Source organism: Cibotium barometz, chromosome 64, assembly GCF_041138505.1.
Source record: "Cibotium barometz isolate CiBa-2024 chromosome 64, ASM4113850v1, whole genome shotgun sequence".
Taxonomy (NCBI): Eukaryota; Viridiplantae; Streptophyta; class Polypodiopsida; order Cyatheales; family Cibotiaceae; genus Cibotium; species Cibotium barometz.
The window spans coordinates 16639237-16662046 of record NC_141109.1 but is presented as its reverse complement, the minus strand read 5'-3'; the positions used below and the strand labels follow the sequence as shown (position 1 = coordinate 16662046).

The 22810-nt window shown below is 41.5% G+C and overlaps 1 protein-coding gene across 1 annotated transcript; it reads right to left on the bottom strand.

Annotated features, from left to right (window-relative positions):
* Positions 1-9979: 9979 nt before the first annotated feature.
* On the bottom strand, positions 9980-10378 carry LOC147603381 (chlorophyll a-b binding protein of LHCII type 1-like). Its single transcript, XM_086796952.1, has one exon. The coding sequence runs from the start codon at positions 10373-10375 to the stop codon at positions 9980-9982; it is 396 nt and encodes a 131-aa protein (XP_086653078.1). The 5' UTR covers positions 10376-10378.
* Between the last annotated feature and the right edge of the window lie 12432 nt (positions 10379-22810).

The following is a 22810-nucleotide window of genomic DNA, read 5'->3' as shown; positions in this document are numbered from 1 at the left end:
CATGGTGGAACTACAAGAGTTGGAAGAGGTTGAAACTTTACATTAGGTTACACAGAGGCCAACAAGTGGAAATTAAAAAGGATGAAAAGGTGTCAGGGGTAAGTGGAAACTTACCTGGCAAGCCATGCTTGGGTGGAGCAAAGGTTATTTCTTCACCACAGATTGAGATTTATTGGTGAAGTAGCTAGAGAAATACAATGCACGAGAAAAGTTGCATATAGTTGTTTCTGATAGGAGAAATGGAGGAAAGACTCAATTGGAAAAGGCAAACATATGGGCTACACTTGACCAATTGTTGGTAATTCTTTTTCAAAATATGACATTTACAATGGATGATGCATTGAATTTCAAGAACGTGTTAGAAACTTTTGCAAATCAATGATAGAAGCTTGGGGTCATAGTAGTATCACACCCACTACATTGTAAGAATTTTTCCAAATTTGTATTAAACTATATTTAAAAGTGTTTTTTTTAAGTTTTAAAGTACCTATGATATGGACCTTACTTTGTAGCACGTTTTGGAGGCTCATGGCCTTACTTTGCCAAAGAGGGAAGCTTAAGCATATGGTCTTCTCAAGGCATGCAATGATCTCATTGGCAAGCTCGATGTGGTTTTCAAAAGGGGACATCACATGGAGGTGGAATACATGATGTTAATCCAATGAAGCAACTTGCTCAATGGTGGTACAAAAGAATAGAAATTAGAGGCCAAGCAAGGTATACCAAAAAGTAATATTTTTTGTCCATGTACTATGATATACTTTTAACCAAAAAATAGTACTTTTTGGCCATCAAGATTATACTTTTATATCTAATTATGGGTCCTCGACCTGATTCCAACCTCTCTCTCTCTATATAGTACATTGATTATGGAGCCTCGTAGTTTAAACTAATGATTGTAGAGCCTCCATAGTACATATAGTACATGGCCAAAAGTACATACACCTTATTGTTCCTGGACCAATTAGATATGAGAAAAAGGTGTTAAATTCTACTCTTGATGAATCACATGAAGATCCAAGATATATTGTTAATGAGAAGAAGGTGTTAAACTCTACTCCTAAATAAATAACATAAATATCCAAGATATGTTGTTAATGATCACCATTTATAAATCAAGCGATAAAATTGGAGCTTAAGTATCATCACAAAAACTTAGTATTATGAAAATTATACATCTTAAGGTAAGTACATAAAGTTTACACACTAGTGGTATGCTGATAAGAAGATGATTTCATCTTTTGGTAGCTTCTTTTACCTTTGATATTTCTTAAGGATGTAGATGTAAACTCAATTTCACCTCTAAATCTTAAAAGTTTCAGTTTTATACATCCTACAAGGATATTTTCATCCATCTCATTAGCCACTTGGTGTAATTTAGAAAATAGGTTGATCTAATAGTCTGAACCCTAAATCATAATGGCTTTAATTTTTTCAACAAGTATAAATTTATGAGTATTTCAGGGGACTATAGACCAACATAGATACTCTTGAGAAATAGGGATCAAGCTCTTATGTTGACAAAACAACTACCTAATGAACACTAATTCTACACTAATTTAAGGTCGATAAAAATGGAGAAAAATCATCATGAGTGTGTGCTAATTAAGATGAACTCAATCAAAATTAGACACCGAGGTGAATTAGCTTAGATACATAAAGACTTGAGATAAGTGCAAGTGATATATTTTCATTTCTTGAAATGACCCCCTTTTATATGAGGTGAGTACATATTATTGACTTTGTTAGCTCATGTGGGATTATCCTTGCTTGCTCATGTGGCTATTTGCTAGTTGCTTATCACTTTTGCTCACTCCCTACCTTACGTTTACTTCATGGCACCACATTTCTCAACACCTCCTTGGTGTCGTATTCTTAGGCTACTACTACAAGGTGGTTGGATGCAAGGTTTACAACTTCAAACTCCCCCTGATGCTCGACTGGGTATAATTTTTAGGATTTCACTCTTCCTCTCTCCGCCCTTATGTTAGGCTACTTTGGCCCTTGTGACACTTTTGTTGGAAGTCAAGCTCCAGCTCCACCCCGCGTGTGTTGTCTTTATGTTGTGTGATCATGACCGACACCAGCTAGGTACAGCTGGACATGTGTGTTGTACTAAATAAGTCGGTAGACTTGACTTGACCTAACCACAATTAGATATTGGTTAGTGTAAAGCCTAAGTGTAAGTCTCTTTTCTACTAGTCAGTGTGATGAATAATGTGAAGTGGAAGATGAGCATGTAGGCTCTTGGTTCTGCTCCATTCTCTGTCTGTCTCTCCCTCTCTTTCAATATGGTATCAGAGCGCAGTTAGGTGGGCTCTCTGGAGCAGGAGGCACTGAAGACAACTCTGAAGACTGAAGAACAAAAGCATCGTTGAAGTGCAGGCTGACTATCATTCTGTCTTGGAAGGCATGTATTGAATCATAGAGCTTGCCATTGCTCAAGCCTTGTTTGTGGCTTGTCTGTGAGGATACTAAGGCTTCATTGAGAGCACATTAGAGTGCTTGGTCGTCATCATTTGGAGCAACACGTGCTGCTGTGAAACCCTGTTTACCTGCATGGGCTGCACCTGGATCTTGCTGAAGCTCCATTGATGGAAAGGACAACACATTGGCTGCATACTAGGTGAGCAAATGCTTGGCTATACCTTGTGGAAAGTGTTTGATGTACGCATCGCCCACAATTGGAGCACCTAATAGGGTTTGTGTGGCCTCCTCCATGCTTGTTATGAGACCACCATTGCGACGTTTGACTGTCATGGCTGCTTCAGCGAACTTGAGATCTAGCTGAAAAACGTGTGCGCAGGAGTTTTGACACTTGTACTTGCTGTCCATGAATTGATTTGTGCCTGTATGGTTATGTTTGGACTGCTACATGTACTAGCAGATGTCTATGAAGGTTTGTGACATGTATGACATGTATACGACTCAGTTTTGGTATTGAATAAGCTGCTGGTCATCACTGACAGTTTACAGTTTACAGACTGGATGTATATACTCTGACAGTAAGGTTGCAGGAGATAAAGCTGAAGCAACTACATAGCATATGTATTGACCATTGTACCTATAGGTGGGACTACTTATTTATGGATTGTTTTGAGTTGCTGAAGGACTGAAATACCATGGTTTTGATAGTGAACTTGCTGCAGAAAAACTGTCATAAACAGTTAAGGATTGCACTTGGTCAGTCATACTTGTTGGCTTGCAAGAAGTCAGGCAGACATAGTCTACTGAACCATGGCTGCACAGGGCACCGACAATATTATCCAGATCGTTGGAGAGAAGTTGGATAACAAGAATTTTGCCTTGTGGAAATTCAAAATGAAAAACTTTTTGGTTGGCAGAGGATATTGGGACCTATGTATAGGTGATGAAGCTGAACCTGAATTGCCTGAACGACCGACACATGATCAGAAAAGAGATTATAAGCAGTGGACTACAGAGAGAGCATGCAAAGTGCTACACTAGTTTTCTTTATGTATATCTGATGCTATGGCAATACAGATCACTGGATGTGAGTCCCCAAAGGATGCTTGGGACATACTCATGAAAAACTATGGAGGCAAAGGGAAAACAGCATGGGCACTATGCATCTTCTAGTGGTGCTCATGATGAGCAGGTTGACAGATTGTTTGCCATGCAGCATGTGTCCAAGAATGCACCTAGACAGAATAGAGATGAGAGATGGTACATTGACTTTGGGGCTTCTAATCACATGACACCCCACGGAGAGTGGTTCGATGAGTTGGTTGCAGGTTCACATGGTTATGTGTGTACTGGGGATGACACCCAGCACGATATTCAGCACACAGGAGTTGTTCCGTTTTGATGATGCCTAATGGCAAGAAGAAAAACCTGCATGATGTATTGCATGTACCGTCAATAACCAGGAATCTTTTGTCTGTGGGACAGATGGCAGAACAAAATCTGCAGGTGAGATTCAATAAAGATGGATGCTTTATTGAAGAATACGGTAATGACTGCAAATTATTTGCTAGAGGCAGAAGGGATGGCAGGATGTTCACCTTGGATGCATCCATTCCTGAACTTAAGGCAGCCATGTTTGCACATGATGAGGGTGCTATTCGGGATGTTGAGATTTGGCACAAGAGGATTGGCCATGTCAATGTACAAAAGCTGAAATCTATGTAGCAGAAGGAAGTGGTACTTGATTGCCCAAATTCAAGTATAATGACTTTGGTCATGTATGTCCTGCATGTCAGTTTGGAAAGCAGGCGAGATTTCCCTTCATGAAGCATGTAAAGAATAGCTCGAGACCCTTACAGTTGGTGCACTTTGATGTTTGGGGTCCGTCGCATAATGCTTCGTTTGGAGGAGCTCGTTACTATGTATCTTTCATTGATGATTTCAGCAGGTACACTTGGCTGTACATACTGAAGCATAAAGATGACGTGTTTGATACCTTCAGAGACTTCAAACAGCATGCTGAAAATGAGTTGGGCTGCTACGTATCTTGTCTTAGGTCAGATGGAGGCAGAGAATATGTCTCTAAGGAGTTTGACAGATATCTTGCAAAGTATGGGATAAGAAGGCAGCTCACTTATAGCTATACATCGCAGCAGAAGGGTGTTGTAGAGAGGAAAAACAGGGTATTGATGGAGTCAGCTAGAGCTATGCTAAATGAAAAATGTCTGCCTAATGCTTACTGGGCTAAAGCAATGATGACTGCTGTCTATGTGCTGAATCGAACCCCTACAGCAGGGATTCATGATGTTACACCTTATGAGAGGTTGTATGGTCATAAACCTGACATTAAGCACTTACAAGTTTTTGGCTGCATTACGTATGTGCATATACCAGATGAAAAGAGAAAGAAATTGGATCCTAAGGCAGTAAAGAACGTGTTTTTGGGTTATGCACAGGAAAGAAAAGCCTATAAATGCTATGTTCCATCTACACAAGAGACACTGATAAGCAGAGATGTTGTCTTTGACGAATTAGCTTCCTGGTATGGGAATCCAGTTGTTGTGCCTACTGATGGATCAGCCAACACAAGTAATGCTGAAAATACCCCTGTAGTTAGTACAACCATGAGTGGTCAGACAGGTGATGTATCATCTACAGTGAGTCCTTGGTTTGGCAGATTGCGGAATCGCACTCCTACGTCCACTAACACGGACATGTCAGTGGGGGAGATTGGATAAGGGAAAAGAAATTTTTTTTGAAGATGTAACAGGACCACTTACTGGCAGGTTATGAGTCGTCCAGTAGTGATAGCTTCTTGGACAGTGAGTTGGGGATTCCGTCTGTCATGACGCCAGGTGCTAGGCAGAATCGTTATGTGCCGCCTCAAATGAGCCACGAAACCAAAAACCAACACAAGAACTTGAGCCACATGAGGAGCAACCAAAACAATATTTTGAGCCAAAGCAGGAATAGAAGTGTCCAAGGAGGAGTCCAACCCATAGGCAAATAGTAATGATAAAGAGCCGCAAGTAGATGATACTAGAGAGACTGCACCACCAACACGATAGAACATTATCTACAAGAGCCTAACAAAGAAAATTTTGTATATTGTATATAAAAATTAAAGACTTGTTGAATACTACTTGTAACTAAAATACACTTACTGTTACTCAGGAATCAATAAAAGTGAAGACTTTTCTAGATTTTTACATGTCATTGTTTGTTCTTTTTTCTTTGGTACCTGAATGTGAAAGCAATGTAAATGTCACTACTCACATATATACAAAAATTTAAATACATACAAAACATTGTCTTGTACCTTTCGCATGTCATTTGAAAATGAAAATCTTTCTGGCAAGTTTATATTTTAATTTTATAAATCTTTTCTAACCTATATAAGTGTATAATTTTTCATAATTGGAATTATAGTTTGAACTTCACCATGCACTTTCACTTGAACATCAATAACCTGCATGCTTTCTAAGGCCTGGTCAAGAAGCACAAGCAAATTTTGAACTCTATGTGCCCTTGTATAGAAAAAAATAGTTTCAAATTATGGCTTCCAATGATGTGTTTGCATGATAATGTTTTTTCCATAACCATGCATATTATACCATCAGTCTCTCTTATGATCCAATCCATAATCTAGAATATCCATACTTATATTTGTACAAATAGACATTGCTTTTATAATACAAATGTCCATGCAAGAAAAGAGATCAATAAATACATTGATTGGTGTGAATAGTGTGATTCTACTAGATTTTGTTATTACTTGGGATTTAAAATTACGTGGAACATCTTAAAAAAGATTTCAACGAAGACTCTTAGTACTCTGGCTACTGGGTAGTTGCCATTTTGGGCTATTAAACTCAACTAGAGAAAGATTTTTTGAGTGTACCATAGTTGTGTTTAAAAAAACTATCATAGAAAAAAACACCATTCTTTGTAAGTGACCTTCAGCTCCTCCCCTTGTACTATTGCTCACCAATGAAAGCGTGCATAACATCAAACATCTAACTACAGATTCTATAGGTTGCCATTCTCTGTACAATAATGGATAAACATCTCTGAAACACAAATTTAGACTTTAAGATTAGTTCTCTTCAACAAATTACCTCACCAAATTACCATAAAGATACCAATAATATGTATATTCTACTTACAATTTAGCCTATTCTTTGACAAACCCTTTGGCAAGCTCTCTAAGTGGGCTTCTTATGCATGCATACGTGTTGTACATGTAGATCCTTAATTTTGTTGTCGCTTCCTTGCCTAAAGTTGATCACTCTTGCCTTCCAACTTGAAAGAAACTCGTTTTGAAAATCCTTCACAATTAAGGTGCAAAGTATCAACAATGCAAATAATACTCGTTCACAAGCATTATTATCGATAAGAGTACATTTTCTTTACTTGGTTAATTATGTTGTAGAAGTTTGTTGAGCAATCTTCTTACATTTGCTTCCCTTAATGTTTCTTCTTCAGCATAGTGACATGGACTAAACAACTTTGTTGCATTGAAGGGAGGAAGTCATAAAAACATTAGCATTCAATTCTTCTATAAGAGCTTGAACATATTCTTTTGTCGTTAGGGAAAATCCGAGCTCTTTCTTATGCCTTTTAGAGTTTGAAAAATAATATTACCTATGGGAGCAACTCTGGGAATAGAAACTTTGTGCCGGGGGGGGATTTACCAATATCGCAAGGCGTCCTCTACCTCCCCCAACACGCCCATGCAGAAGTTGGGGAGGTAATCATTATGACAGTGAATGCCCTTGCGACCCGCACAAAGTCGGGTTACTACCGTTTAGGCCCAAGGGCAATAAGTTAATTATGAACGGATGGATCGACTCAGGATCACTGAGATTGAGGATGTAGAAACCTCGTTTCGACGACGAGGCGATAGCCCACCAAGGGTAGGCACAGTGCAGGCAGTACCAAAATGCATGATGGCAGCACAGTTAGCGTCAATGAAAAATGTTTATTTTGAGGCCAATGTGAATGGCCTGGAGCAAAACATCATGTTGGATACAGGAGCCACCCATAATTTCATCACCCCAAAATGCGCTAGGAAGCTGGGAGTGAAGGTGTGCGACTCCACTAAGATGTCAATGTCGTTTGCACAGGGACAGGATGACAATGTAAAGATGGCATACAATGTGCAGGTGCAGGCAGGTGCATGGAAAGCGCGACTGGATTTTATATTTGTGCCAATGGATACTTTCAAAGTGATTGTCGAGCTCACTTGGGTCGATAAATATCTCATTGCCTTTATGGGAAAAGGTGTAAATAACATGATATTAGATATGCGGGGTGCAGGAGTCAATGTGCCATGTATTCGTCCTCCTCACTCGGGGGACAAAATAGTCAACAAGAACATTGGAAGCAAAATCCAAAGCACTCCAATGTATGCAGTAGGGGCAAGTAATGCTCTCACAGTAACAGATTGTCGTGGCAAGGTGCCGGAATGGTGCAGTGCAAAGCAGGCAGAGAGGGTAGCCAAGCAAGGGTGCCAAATACACTTATGCATAATGAAGGTACAGGATGCACATCCGACAAAATGCAAAATTGGCAAAGCAGAGATACACGAAGTGCTGAGGGAGTTCCAAGATGTCTTGCCTGAAAAATTGCCAACCGGGTTACCGCCAAAACGATCAGTAGATCACAAAATAGAACTCTTGCCGGGACATAGTCCTCCGGCTAAAGCTCCTTATAGGATGGATGCTACTAAGCGGAGCTCAAGGTTCAGTTAAAGAAACTGGCCGAAAATGGTATGGTGCACTCCAGCAAGTCACCGTATGGTGCACCTGTGCTGTTTGTCACAAAGAAGGATGGGTCAGCCAGGTTATGCACCGATTATAGAGCTTTGAATAAAATTACTATCAAGAACCGTTACCCCGTACCAGTAATGGAGGAACTCTTAGATTAACTGGTGGGGGAACAAAGTACTTCAATCAGATCGACCTACGATTCGCATATCATCAGATACGAATCGCCGAAAGATGACATTGAAAAAACGGCGTTTCGCACAAGGTATGGAAGCTACGAATGGCTGGTATTGCCATTTGGGCTAACCAATGCCCCGGCAACCTTTTGCACGATGATGAATGATATTTTCAAAGAGTATCTAGATGAATTTTTGATCATTTATATAGATGATCTACTCATATACCGCAAGACTTTGAGTGAGCATAAAGAATACCTAAGCAAGGCTTTTCAAATATTACGGCATCACAAACTGTATGCCAAGCCCAAAAAATGTGAATTTGCAGTCACCGAAGTGGAATTTCTTGGCTTCGTAGTCAATCAAAAAGGGGTGCAGGTAGACCCCAAGAAGATCGAGGCTGTGGTGAAATGGAATGCACCCCGAACTGTGCGTGAAGTTCGCGAGTTCGTAGACTTCACACAATTCTGTAGAAAGTTTATCAAAGATTTTAGCAAGATCGCCACCCCACTCACTGATATAACTAAAGGCATCAAGCCTTTTAAGTGGCCGGATATAGAAAAGGATGCTTTCGAATAAATGAAAGTCACCATGTGCAGTACCCTGGTGCTTAAGCTTCCAGAGTTCAACAAAGAGTTTGAAATCCACACAGACGCATCGGACGGGGTCCTTGGAGGAGTTTTATTACAAGACGGGCACCCTGTCGCATATGAATCTTGCAAGTTCAGCAATTGTTGCGTGACAAGTGGTGATCAAGGCAAGGATGCAACACAAAGATTGAAGCATGAAAACAAGAGACTTGACATTGTTATTTAGGGCTCTTGTAGAGAGTTCCAAGTTGTAGGTGAGTGTGGGAGTGGGCTACATGGGAGGTTTTGGGAGTTTTAGGAGTTTTAGTATAAATAGTGGCTCATTTGAGAGCTCACAGACACTTTGGGCTAAGTTCATGCAAGATCTCCTTTGAGAGAACTACTCTCCCTCTTCTCCATAGAGGTGAAGACTCTTCTCTCACCCCATTTACATCTTTGTATGAGATAAATCTCTTCATTGAATCAATAGCAATGTCATGAGTCTTTCTCATCCTCTTCTCTAATCATTTTACTCTTATGCATGCTTTTAGTATTTTGTGGTTGTGTATGTGGGCTGATTTGAAGCTTTCATGGAAGCTTGATGCTTGAGTGTGTGCATGCTTGTAGGAAGATAAGAGTGGAGTGAGGTCTTTCTCTTTGCTTGCATGCATAGTGATTGTGTTCCTCTTGTTTGTATTCGTGAATGAATGGGTGTGTAGGAATGAGGGCAAGTTGAGCTTGTGTGTGTGCTTAATCTAGTGTCTTATGATGGTAGCCATAGGTATCTCTCCTTTAGAGGATAAGCTTTTGTGCACCTAACCGGGTTGAGTCCCTAGCTCGAAAGGAGTGCTTGCATTCCATTCGAGCTAGGCATAACCTCTATTCGCCTGTATTGCATCGTAGGGAGATAAGGGTCTTTCCATTGGCACCGCTGTGTCGGGGATACGACCTTAAGTTGGTTGAGGACCCTTGGCAGCCTTTACATTCTAAACATCATTAGGAGTAGGGTAATTAGACTCTAAGCTATTGCAGGGAAGCGCTAGTAGCAGGCAACGAGTTTATTGGCCAAGGTAGAGCGGGCGAAGTTGGTGGCGAGGCGGCCATCCTTGATCTCCTTTACTTTCAGCTCGGCGAAGGCCTCGGGATCGTCAACCAGGCCCAACAGGTCGAAGCTTCCGCCAGGGTAGATAGGATCGGTCACCTTCCCAAGGGGCCCGCCGGCAACTCGGTAGCCCTCCACGGCGCCCATGAGGACAACCTGGCAAGCCCAAATGGCGAGGATACTCTGAGCGTGGACAAGGCTGGGGTTGCCTAGGTAGTCCAGGCCGCTGTCGGAGAAAATCTGAGAACTAGCCTTGAACCACACGGCCTCGCCGAACCCCACACCGCCCCCGGCCAGCAGCCCCGGGGCGACACAGCCCAGCGCGCCCAGCATCGACCACCGGTAGACAGACCTGCAGTGTCCCAGCCGTAGTCACCTGGGAACTCGCCCGAGAACGTCGCCATCATCTACACGCTTGGACAGCGGCTGGCCACTGAAGGCATCGGAGGAGAGGGCGACGGTGGCGGCAGTAGAGAGTGCGGGAAGCGATAAGGTGCCGGATGATTCAGAAGCGATAAGGTGCCAGGCGATAAGGTTAGTGTTTTATTTTTTATTTTTTATTTTTTTATTTTTATTAATCTTTAATTTTTCAAAATCTACAATTTCTGCATACTAGGTAATTTTCACGTTTTTGCATTTAAAAAATAAATAAATAAATAAAAATTAAAAAAATCTATAAATTATGTGTTTTCTTTAGAGTCCACATTTTCTGCATATTCTGTAATTTTTTTAAAATTTTTGTAATTTTTTACATAATTAGTGTAATCTGCATAATTAGTATTTTTAGCATAATTCGTATTTTTGTGTAATTATTAAAAAAAATATATATATATATAAAATAAAACATGTATTTACACACATATTCATGTTAGTTGCATTTAGTGGTTAGGTAGGGTTTAAAATATATATATATTAAAAAAATTCAAAAACTGGACACTGCAACATGCTAAAAATAGCGTATGCATCTACGCTCGAGAATAATACTAGGGGGACGTAACACTAGTGCACCATCTAGGGTAACCACTCAAGGGAGCGGCACTCAATCGGTTGTTGGTAACTTGGAGAGCAATCTCGAGACATCTTCGGAGTCTCAAACAGAGAGCCTCTCAAGAACCGAGAGTGATATTTCAATGGACGTAAACGAGTCATTTGGCATGAATAGACCATCCACACCCATTGGTATGGCAGATTCTGCTAATCCATTTGAAATCCCAGATGGGGAGTTGATTGACAACATGAGACTCCATTTCTTGTATACAAACGCGCATGGCAGTGAGATCTACAAAGATCCAATGAGCCGGTTTGTTGTTAAAATTGCAGACATTCATTTTGTGTTTGAACCAACACCATGGGTAAACTACCAAGACGATATGTACATGGGTAGAAATGGAGTACGCTACGAGGTCACCAAAAATCCTGAACAAGTGGATGCTTTGGGTGTACTTCAACCTAGCGCACAAGCAAAGCAGAAGAAGGAGCTTCCATCGGACCCAAATGTGCCAGGAACATCGCGCAGACCTAGTACGCCCATTTCTTTACTTGAAGAATTGTTTTTTGACAGGAATTGGGAGGATAGAGAAAGAACGGGAAAAGAAAAAGAGACCAAGAAAAACCCATGGGACATAGTAAAAGAAATTCTAGTAGTTAAAATCTATCAAGACGACCCAATTAAAGAGGTGTATAGGGATGTGGTAGAAACCTACTATGCAACCACTAAGCACCCGAGCTTAGAGCTTCCAGTCACGCATACAATAATTGTAGAGCATCTAGAAGGTTTCACTAAGCGTGTTCATGATAGATGGGGGAACGACTTTAAAACCCTTGAATGGCCAGAGGTTAGGGAAATGACATGGAAAGGAAGGCCCCTTTTCACTGAGGTGTCTACCTTAGACATGGCACGTCCAGATGAATCTGCCTTTCGAGGAGAAACACTAGCACCACCATGGGCTAGAACCCCAAGTGTGGCTCGACTAGCACCTTCGGTGCAAGCTTTGTAAATGGAACTACACACGTGACTTCGGACTGCAATCACATTGCAAGGATACAAAGGGAACAAGCAGCCAACTCTGCACCTAGGCAGCAAGTTGTGAACCATGAGAGAACCTTAGTTGCTCAAGAGCAAGCACGGTCGGTGCTAGGAGCTCAACCTCCTCCACTTGGCACAGCTTCCTTTAGATATGTGGAATATGAGAATCCTGAATTAGGAATGGAGATGGTTAGCTCTCAACCATACTACATCGAAATGGAGCATCCTCTTGTCGAACCCTACTTTGAGAACCCAACCGGACCAAGCCTAGTTCATGACTTTAATGGAGACCCAAGCTCTTTGATGCTTATAGGATCTCAGCCAACCAAGACTCAAGGTTATCCAGGACCATATCCTACAAAGAGACTATACCCCACGCAACAAACAGGACCATGCTACGAATGTGGTGGACCACATTGGGCGAGAGAATGTCCAAACAAGAAACGACCCCTCTTAGCTAACATAGGCACAACAGCTACATTTCCACCTATAGAGATGTTTTGCCAAGGTTGTAGCATTGACCATCTACCAAAGGATTGCTTGTTGAAGCCTGTGGATCTGGCAGCACAAAAAACTAAAGCGCCCCTCAACTATGTTGAAGTGATTCTATCACCCATGACATCTGAAGAGGATAACGAACTAGTGTCGCTAAGAGTAGTGACTAGAGCCCAAGCGCAAAAGAATGTCAAAGAGGTTGTTGAGAAACCCTCTGAGAGTTGTAGCATTGACCATCTACCAAAGGATTGCTTGTTGAAGCCTGTGGATCTGGCAGCACAAAAAACTAAAGTGCCCCTCAACTATGTTGAAGTGATTCTATCACCCATGACATCTGAAGAGGAGAACGAACTAGTGTCACTAAGAGTAGTGACTAGAGCCCAAGCGCAAAAGAATGTCAAAGAGGTTGTTGAGAAACCCTCTGAGATTAAGGTTCTATCCAAAGATGGAAAAGAGAGAAAGAAATCAACTCGACGTAAACCACGCAGCAAGGGGAGTAAGAAGTCGAAGGAGCAGAAGAGCTCTGAGATGGAGGAAACTCTATCCCAAAAGAGCTAGAAGGAATGTTGAAAATGAAACAAATCGGAAAGAAAACTCAAAATGAGCAAAAGGGAAAAGCATCCGAGTCTGAGAAAAGCTCAGGAGGATCAGTCCTTGTGGACAAGGTGTACGAGCCTTTAGATGCAATGCTTCAAGCGTATAATAGTAGGATCACAGCTCTGACCGAGCTGCCTAAGAAGCTACAAGAATATCCCAACCCTCGTGAAGAGACAATCAACTTGGCTATCCATAAGAAGTTGATTAGGGATACTCAAACTCTAATAGACGGCCCACCACCTATGTACGCAAGAGGACCTGCTTCTCTGAAGCCTAACTTAGAGACGATACCAAAAGCCACTCCAAGCATGGAAAAGGGAAGTGAAGTTGTATCTCTACATTTCCCAGAAATGCTTGAAGGAGATGATTTACCTCATACCAATGCAGATGAGTCAAAACCATTGACTACCACGGATTTTGGAGATGAAATTTGTGAAATAGAGGAAGCAGTAGCAAGGGAGATGTGGGAAGTGGTGCAAAAACAAGTTGGGGATCTTGCATCTTCTGACACGTCACCACCGTTTTCTATAGTAGAATTCTCGAATCAAAGGGTTCAAGAATTAGATGCTTTATCTCTACCAGATGATGCTAAGACTGTTGTCTCAGCTCGGAGCAACAAGCTCACATGCAAGACACTGCCCTCATATTTGGACTGTACGAAGCACATAGCCAAATCATACGAGTACCATCAATGACACGACAACCTCATCATCAGGAACGAGACATAGGGAGTTTCTAGCTTTACTGTCGGCACCAGTTACGTGTACCATTCCACTCGGAGAGTTCTTAAAGCTTAGGCCAAGATTGTGGAGAGAAGTGGCTACACAATTAACTGAGCAAGGATTGTGGAACCAGAACATTCAGGTTAAGAAGTTGTTGAAGGCAAAGGCTTCTGAGCTAATGCTTAAGCAAATAATTCCGGTTCTTGTGAACAAAGTTGGCAAGCATTGTGAAGACGATGAAGGAAATACTACGCTTCCTGTGGAGATCAACAAGATTGAATTTATAGCTATTCTAGATAGCGGAGCAAGGGTGAGTATAGCAACTAAAACTGTATGGGAAATGTGGGGAAAACCTGCACTTAGAAGTACAAGGATGAGTTTGCAATTGGCAGACGAAAATCTAGAGAGTCCCATAGGATTGCTTGAGAACGTTATAGTCAAGTCATGTGGCATTGAGTACGGACATACCTTTGCTATTGTAGACTTTGGCAAGAACACAAATTACGAAGTGATCCTAAGACGGCCATTCATGCGCCAATTCAAAATGATTCAAGACTGGGGTTACAATTACTTGTACCTTAGACATGAGAATGTAACCACGAGGGTGAATCTGAAAAACCATGCTTATCGAGATGTGACCCACTCTCCTGTGGATGAGTTTGATTCCGCTTCTTCAGAAGCATCCGGAGCAACTATGTCTGACACGGAAGAGCTGATCTATGGATCTGTGGAGCATCTTGTCGAGACTTACAACTTGGAAATGTTACCATAGACGGAAGTGTGACGGATGAGGCATATATCCCTATACCTTTTCTTGATAACTTGATAGATCCCTTAGAATGGAACCATGTTTTAGCTACCATAGACACTTGTGCATTGCCAAGGCAAACACAGTTCTGTGATCCAGATGGGTATAACATTATTCCCGTAAGAATGCTAAGACCAATCTATGCAGAGGAACCTCAAGAAGCCCCTAGGAATGAAGCAAACAAATCATTATTGCTAGGAGATATGGTATCTGTAGAGGAAGTATCCCCTCTTGAGTACAGCTCAGCTGACGAAGGAGATGAGGATAGATGCTTAGAATCCTATGATGGGAAGGATTCTGATGACGATGCCATAGTCCCGGAATCAGAGTTAGAGAAGATAAGATTGTTGTTAAAGGGTAGAGAGGTCTTGCTGAGTATTCCTAGTGACAAACTGAAACATAAGTTTTGCAAGAGTCACCGGAAGTTTCGCAAACAGAAAGTCAAGGAAAAGAGACAACAACAAAACAAAAGAGAAGATGTGGTTAAAGAAGACTTTATTCCACCTCCAACCTTTGTAGGGAAGAACGAGTACTTGTACTACTTGGGAGCTGATGATTGCATCAAAGACGAGATGAAATGGAGATACGGCTTTCAATTAGTGCAAAAGCTAAACAAGAAGGAGAGTGACAACCCAAAGAAGAAGAGGAAAAGGAAACCGAAGCTAAAATCTAAGGCTTCAGTGCATTCAGTCAAGACTGAACAAAGCACAATGACGAGAGTGGAGCGTAAAGCTCTAGTGCAAGAACGGAAGAGAATGCTAGATGTATTAGCCACTAGAGAGGAAAATGTTGAGGAATTAGAATGGCTAATTCGCCTATTGACCATGACTGTAGCATGGTCTTCCATGAGTGATGACTCAAAGGAAGAAGAGGATACCACAAATATCCCCTCAAACTTCAAGAAATTCACCATACAAGATCGAAAAATAGTCTTGCAACAACCTATTCGACAGAAACCTGAGGAACTAGGAGTTTCCTATGATGATGGCCCTGAGGACGCCAAGAAAATAGACCTGGCGGGGCAGAACCAAGCGAAGAGCCACGTAACATGTGCATTGCCAACAGACTTAACCCAAGCGGAGGAAGAATTGCTAATCTCTACTCTGAGAGAGTATCGAGATATATTTGTTTGGAGTTACAAAGACCTTAAGGGGGTAGATCCAAAGATCTGCTAACATACAATTCCCATGCGAGAGGATGCCAAGCCATCCAAGCAGCGTCCTTACACGTATAACGATAATTTTGCCAAAAAAATCAAAGAAGAGATTGACAAGCTGTTAGCGGCTGAATTTATTTATGAGATTGAACATACAGAATGGGTTTCACCGATTGTGGTAGTACCTAAGAAGAATGGAAAACTACGAGTATGTGTCAATCTAAAGAAAGTAAATGCTGCTACTGTCCGGGACCACTATCCGCTTCCACTCACTGATCATGTATTGGAGAGGGTAGCTGGTAAGAAGGCATACAGTTTTCTTAATGGATTTTCGGGCTACAACCAGGTATCTATTGATCCCAAGGATCAACACAAAATCGCATTTGCTACAGAATGGGGAGTGTTTGCATATAGAGTCATGCCTTTTGGTTTGAATAATGCTCCAGCCGCCTTTCAGAGGTTGATGAGCCATGCGTTCAAAGAATACCTCCGATAATTTCTTGAAATATTCATGGATGACTTGTGTGTGCATTCCATCGACAGAGAAGAACACATAGAGCATCTTAAAAAAATCTTTGAGAAATGCAGAGTGTATCACATATGCCTTAACCCTGATAAATGCAAGTTTATGGTTAGGCAAGGGAAGATTCTAGGCCACATTGTGTCTAGGAATGGTATATCCACGGATGCGGAAAAGATAGCTGTTATTGTTGAGCTACTAGACCTTACAATGCAAAAGGAGTACAAGTTTTCATGGGTCATTGCGGCTACTATCGTAGATTTATCTACATGTACGCTGAAATAGCACGGCCATTGTACGCACTCCTTGTTGTATTTGAATGGACAGAGGATTGTGAAGAAGCCTTTGAAAAGCTGAAGAAAGCATTAGTGACGACACCTATTCTCAGGTCGCCGGATTGGAATAATTTATTCCACGTACATATAGATGTTTGGCTTTTGCAATTGGCTGTATTTTAGCTCAACTAGGCGAGAACAAAATGGACTTTCCAGTCTCATATGCTAGCCGCCAATTGAATAGTGCTGAAAAGAATTACACCACCACGGAAAGAAAAGGCTTAGCTATGATCTATGCTGTGAAGAAGTTTCAGCATTACCTTTTGGTGGCCAACAAATTTACATTCTTCGTAGATCATCAAGCTTTGCTTTACCTTGTGAACAAGCCATGTGCAACCGGAAGGATTGTACGCTGGTTTGTTATTCTACTTGAATTTGAATTTGAAGTAGTGGTAAAGAAGGGAAAAATGCATCAGTGTGGGGGCTGATTATCTTTCCAGGATAACTTCACGAGAAGCACCCACCATTGGTGTAGATGATGATATTCCTGACGCTACTCTATTCTTGGTTGAGACAGCACCAAGATGGGCAGAACCCATCATTCAAGTTTTAATGACAGGATTTGTTAACTCCATTAGTCCCACCAATGAAAAGATAATGACCTTAGAGCATTGTGCTCCTTATAAGCTTCTTTCTGGACGATTGTATAAATTAGGAAAAGATGGAATACTTCGTCTATGCCCTGACCCTGATCAATATGATGAGATTATCTCATATGTCCACGTGAGCTTAGGAGGCAAACATGTCTCTGGAAAGGATACGGTTAAAAGAGTTTTGTGGGAAGGATATTGGTGGCCAACATTTCATGCTGATACAGAAGAGTACGTACGGAATTGTAAAATTTGTCAACAAAGGAAACCCATTCCTCATGTGACTCTATTTTATATTTCAACAACACCCAATTGGAGTTCGTACATTGTGAAGTATTTGACACAGGGTCATACGGACGATAAGATGCCTAGGCATAGAAAGAGAGCCATAGAGGTAGAAGCAGCGAGTTTTCAGATTATTGAAGGCCAGCTGTACAAAAGGGGAAAAGATGGAAACCTATGGACTTGTGTTTGTGAGAGTGACTACCTTAGCGTATTAACTCATGCACATTCAGGAGTTGGGGGTGGACATTTCTGTGGAGAAACAACTGCCAAACTTATACTATGGTCAGGACCATGGTGGCCTACACTTTTTCATGATGCAACAGAGTATGTCAAACGATGTGATCAATGTCAAAGAGCCAAACCTCCTACCAAGTATGAGGACATGCCATTGAGACCAATTATGGGGGTTAGAGCTTTTGCCAAATGGGGAATTGATTTTGTGGGACCGATTAAACCACCAGCATGCCATACACATGCTGAGTATATCATTGTAGCCACAGATTATCTTACGAAGTGGGTAGAAGCAAAAGCCAGAGTAAAAAACGATGCTAGGACCACTGCAAAATTTTTATCCGAACATGTGTTTACACGCTACGGTTTACCTATTGAGATTGTGAGTGACCAAGGTGTGCATTTTATCAATGAAGTCATTACCTTTCTTTTGGAAGACTTTATGGTCATCCATAAGAGGTCAGCGCCTTATCACCCACAAGCAAATGGTCAAGCCAAGAGCACAAACAAGACTCTTTGCACTGCGCTTACAAAGATTGTTGAGGGACATAGAACAGATTGGGAACAGAAACTTCACTCGTTCTATGGGCTTACCAAATTGCTTACAAAACGTCCATAGGCACGACACCTTTCAATCTAGTTTTTGGATTAGACGCTATCCTTCCGATAGAATTTATTGTACCTACACTTCGAGTTGCAAAACTTGAGTGGACGGATCATGAATTCTCTACACGGATCGATGAATTGGAGAGGCTAGATGAAGACAGACTATTGGCAGTCATTGGCATGTATGCTGAAAAACGACGCCAAAAGCGTTGGCATGATACGCATGTAAAGAAAGGTCACTTCAAGAGAGGTGATCTAGTGTTGCTTTACACATTGAAGAAACAAAAACGCAAGCTAAAAATGCAAGGACTTGGTCCATTTGTGATCAACGAGCTTAGTGCGAGTGGTGCAGTAAGGTTGGAAACCTTAGATGGAGAGCCAATGACTAACTTCATCAATGGTAGCCGCTTGAAGCGCTATGAAGAACCTCTAACAAATGATATGCTGATACGCATACATGCTAGTCAGACACGTAAAAAAGCTCAAGCTTTGTTACAAAGTCAAGCAAAAGAAGAAGCTAAGGCTAGAGTAGCACTAGCACGCGAGCGCCGCAAGGCAGCTATCATGGCCATCCACTTGAATGATGATGAAGACTTTGTAGATCCCTTTCATATTGAAGTAAGGATCCCTACTCAAAGAGCAATCTTTGCAGCGTCTGCACTTATAGATTCGAGAGCCGACTGCAATGTTTTGTCTTATGAAGCGTGGACATCATTAGGCCAACCTTTGCTCACCAATGCATCATTGAACTTCCAGAGTTTCTCTGGTGATGAAATCCTAGCCCTAGGCAAGTGCTGTATTAATATGTCCATTCAGGATCAATCTATGCACGTGACTTTTTATGTTGCTAACAAGAGCCAAGCAGTGGTCGATGTTGTTTTAGGCAGATCATGGATTAGAACCACCAGATGCGGTATGGACTGGAACTCACGACAATACACCTTGTTGGTAAATTCTACTCACCTTACAGGATCAAGTACTTTGGCACTCCCATCTTTTCAAAAGGTGGAAACCATCACTACTGTGATAGAGACAACCTCAAAAGATCCAATGATTTGGGTGAATAATGACAATGACAATGACAATACTCAAGGATGGCATGTGCCAACATCTCTCTTATATGCACAAGGCTACGGAAGGGGGGAAGCACTTAGAATTCAAATCTGGTTACCTAAAGCAGCTCGCAAGCCAAGACCCAATGTTGCCAAGGAACATCCAAGGACTACAAAGCTAAAGAGGAGGTTCACCAAAACCAACAGTTCCACCTCCAACAAGACCACTCAACAACGGTGGATCCCAAAGAAGGTTCTACAAGCACAAGGCTACTACGAGGGTGCTACTACCTTGTGGCTACCAAAGAAGAAGGCAGGGACTACTGCAGCAAAACATAATTATGTTCTTGAATCTACTCAAAAACAAAAGCAGTCAATACCACCTCACTTACAGAAACCAAATCAATACTGGAAACCATGCCTTACCAAGCCTGAAAGAGTCCAGGTGGAAACACAAGCTGACGCATCAATCGGACATCATCAGAAGGTCTGGAACAAGAAGGGATACTCCAAACTCACATGGGAAGAAAAAGGCAAGTGGGTACCTTTACTCACTTCTATCTCAGAGGCAACACATCAGAAGGAGGATATTGCAACCGAATCAAGTTCAGAGTCTATTCCTCAAAACACAAGCAATGTCAAAGTTTGTCTTACAAAGCCGACAACTTTCAATCAGGCTCCTACACAAGTAGACTCCCTGACTATTAAGGAAAGAGCGTTCTTCCTACTACAACTCCAACTATTTGGAATGTCGTCGGTATTCTACTCTTTCCCTAATCAAATTACATTACCAGCCTTAAGTCTACAGGCATAGGTGTTAGAGTTGGGCACTCTGAAGACCCAAGAAAATTTTGAAAGCCCAATGGGATGGCAAGAACACAGCTGCCATATGGTTGCCAAAGCTCAGAAGTGTTCAAACATCTCCATTCACACCTCCTCCTATTTGTCCCAATGCATTTCCTATGCCTATCGCTAAAATCTCACCTCCGACTAAACTTCAATCTCTTCCACGTACTCTGAAATGGGTACCAAAAAGAGTCCAACAAAAAGGAACCTATGCCATACGTCAACACCCCACAAACAATTTGCATAATGTTACATCCAAAAGCAAACTCATTCTTGAAAGAGCTATCATGCTACAAAAGCTACTTTTTGGCAACTCATTGATCGAATCTATTAGCTCTATTTCTATCATGCCTGTATATACTAGCATTCTTCGTTCAACTTGCATTAAAAAAAAAAACTGAACACTTACTTATGTGTTGTGTAGAATAACCAAATGGAGACTTGGCTTGACACATGCAGTCCATCTTTGGACCTAGATAGCACTCACCCTGACCATCAAGGGGGCTACAGCATTGCACCTTTTCAGACGCACTCTTGATATTTTTATGCCCCAGTGGGTGAGGATTGCTGTGGAAGACAATTTGTGGAGTTATACTACCAGCAACATCATCCGTTTCCACACTGCCGTGATTGTGCTCGTATGGTATTGGGGAATGGTTCCCATATATGTTGGCAGTGTCGCACATATTTCCATCGCTATGGCACTGGTATGATGCAGCAGATCATGGGGGTCACACGTCAATGACATAATCTCTAGGCAATTTTGATGCCGCAACGTGGACCCAACCAACAAAGACTCCCGGAAGAGGAAAGAGCTCAAACATGGCGCGAGGACACCCTTCGTTTGCTAACCCCTCCCATTTTGCAGGTTCTTCTTCCCCATGAATCTACATGTCAGTTTTGGCTCAATGTGAGTGAGTCTTTAGAACAGTTTCAAAACCATAGGTGCCTCTTTAGCCTTCCTAATGTGCCCATACCATATGTTAGTAAAGATGCACTTCTTCCCTTGCCATCTTCTCCCTGGGTAGGATTACGTTCTGGGTTATCTTTACATCCTGAAGCTATTGATGTCCACCCACCTGAGAATGCAGACATACATCCACCCCCAGTGCAAAACTAGCACTTGTACTCTCTTAATAAAAACTAGAAGCCAGGGCACTTTTTCCCATTGGGTTTTTCCCCTCGGCCAAATCCGGTGTTTAGCATCAATGTTTCTTATTTTTTATCTTTTTAATTTTCTTTCTCTTTAGTTTGTTTTGTCGGAATAAAACAGATACAAGCACCAAACTACTTCTTCCGCTTCAGTACCGCAACTGACAGTCATACAATCAAGTACAAACAATTCTTCACCAACCAGCGCTTTAACAGAAACAGGTGAACTCATGCCAATCTCTAATGTTTTTTGTATTTTTCTTGTTGCTTGATTGTTTATAAAATTCACTTTACTAAGCATGGCAATATGCATCTCCTTTGGTCTAGAGTAGGGATAGCATTTTAGTGGCTTTAGACTTGATAGTGCAAGTTTGACCGTAATTGTTTTTACCCGTTTTTAGCAATACAAAGTAATTAGTGTTTTGTGCTAAAGGTAGAGTTCCAGACCTAGGACAAAGAAACTAAATTAATCATAGGACCGTCAGTGGATATCTTGCCCTTACTAGGACATTGCTTAGGGACAATCTAATAAACCTTCCATAACAAAAATTGGCATGACAAAAATAAAAGAAAAGTGTATATGTTTGTGGCCTATTGCCTTGTTATTCATGGTAGGCAAGGGAGGTCTATACCCTTCCCAGACCAATGCCTTGTGTACTAAGGAATAGCCATACCGTGGCGGCGGGTGCGCAAACATACTCTTCAGGAGAGCCCTGTCCAAAAAAAAAAAGAAGTAAAAGGGACAGAAAGAGAAATGCTTGTCTAATCCAGGATGGTCGCCGTTGTGATTAAAATATTAAACCAAAACACTAAGCAATATCAAGAGTCTGCCACTACATAATTATGTTAGATTTATTAGTGTTGAACCGACATCTTTGACTTAGCATAGGCTCAGTATACTAATTGATAGTCCCTCGATTAACTGTTGTCTTTTGCCTTCTAGGAAAAGAATAATACATTTGGCATAAAACATTCTTTACTTTAGTTAGCTCTGCAGGTAGTAATTATTAAGGCTTGAACTAACCTATTCAATCTCTACACTGCTTCAATGTTTCCTTCCTCTAGCTAATTGGACATTTATTGCCATGTTTTATCAAGTAAAATTACTTGTTTTGTTATTGTCTGTCAGTACTTTTGCTTTCACACAAACCACCTATCGTTTTGCTTGCAGGTACACACTGGAGATGCTATTCTTCCTTGGCATCTACGCGCTCGAGGACGTGCGCAAAATAGAAAGGGGGGAATGTTGTGTGACAAGTGGTGATCAAGACAAGGATGCAACACAAAGATGGAAGCAGGAAAACAAGAGACTTGACATTCTTATTCAGGGCTCTTGTAGAGAGTTCC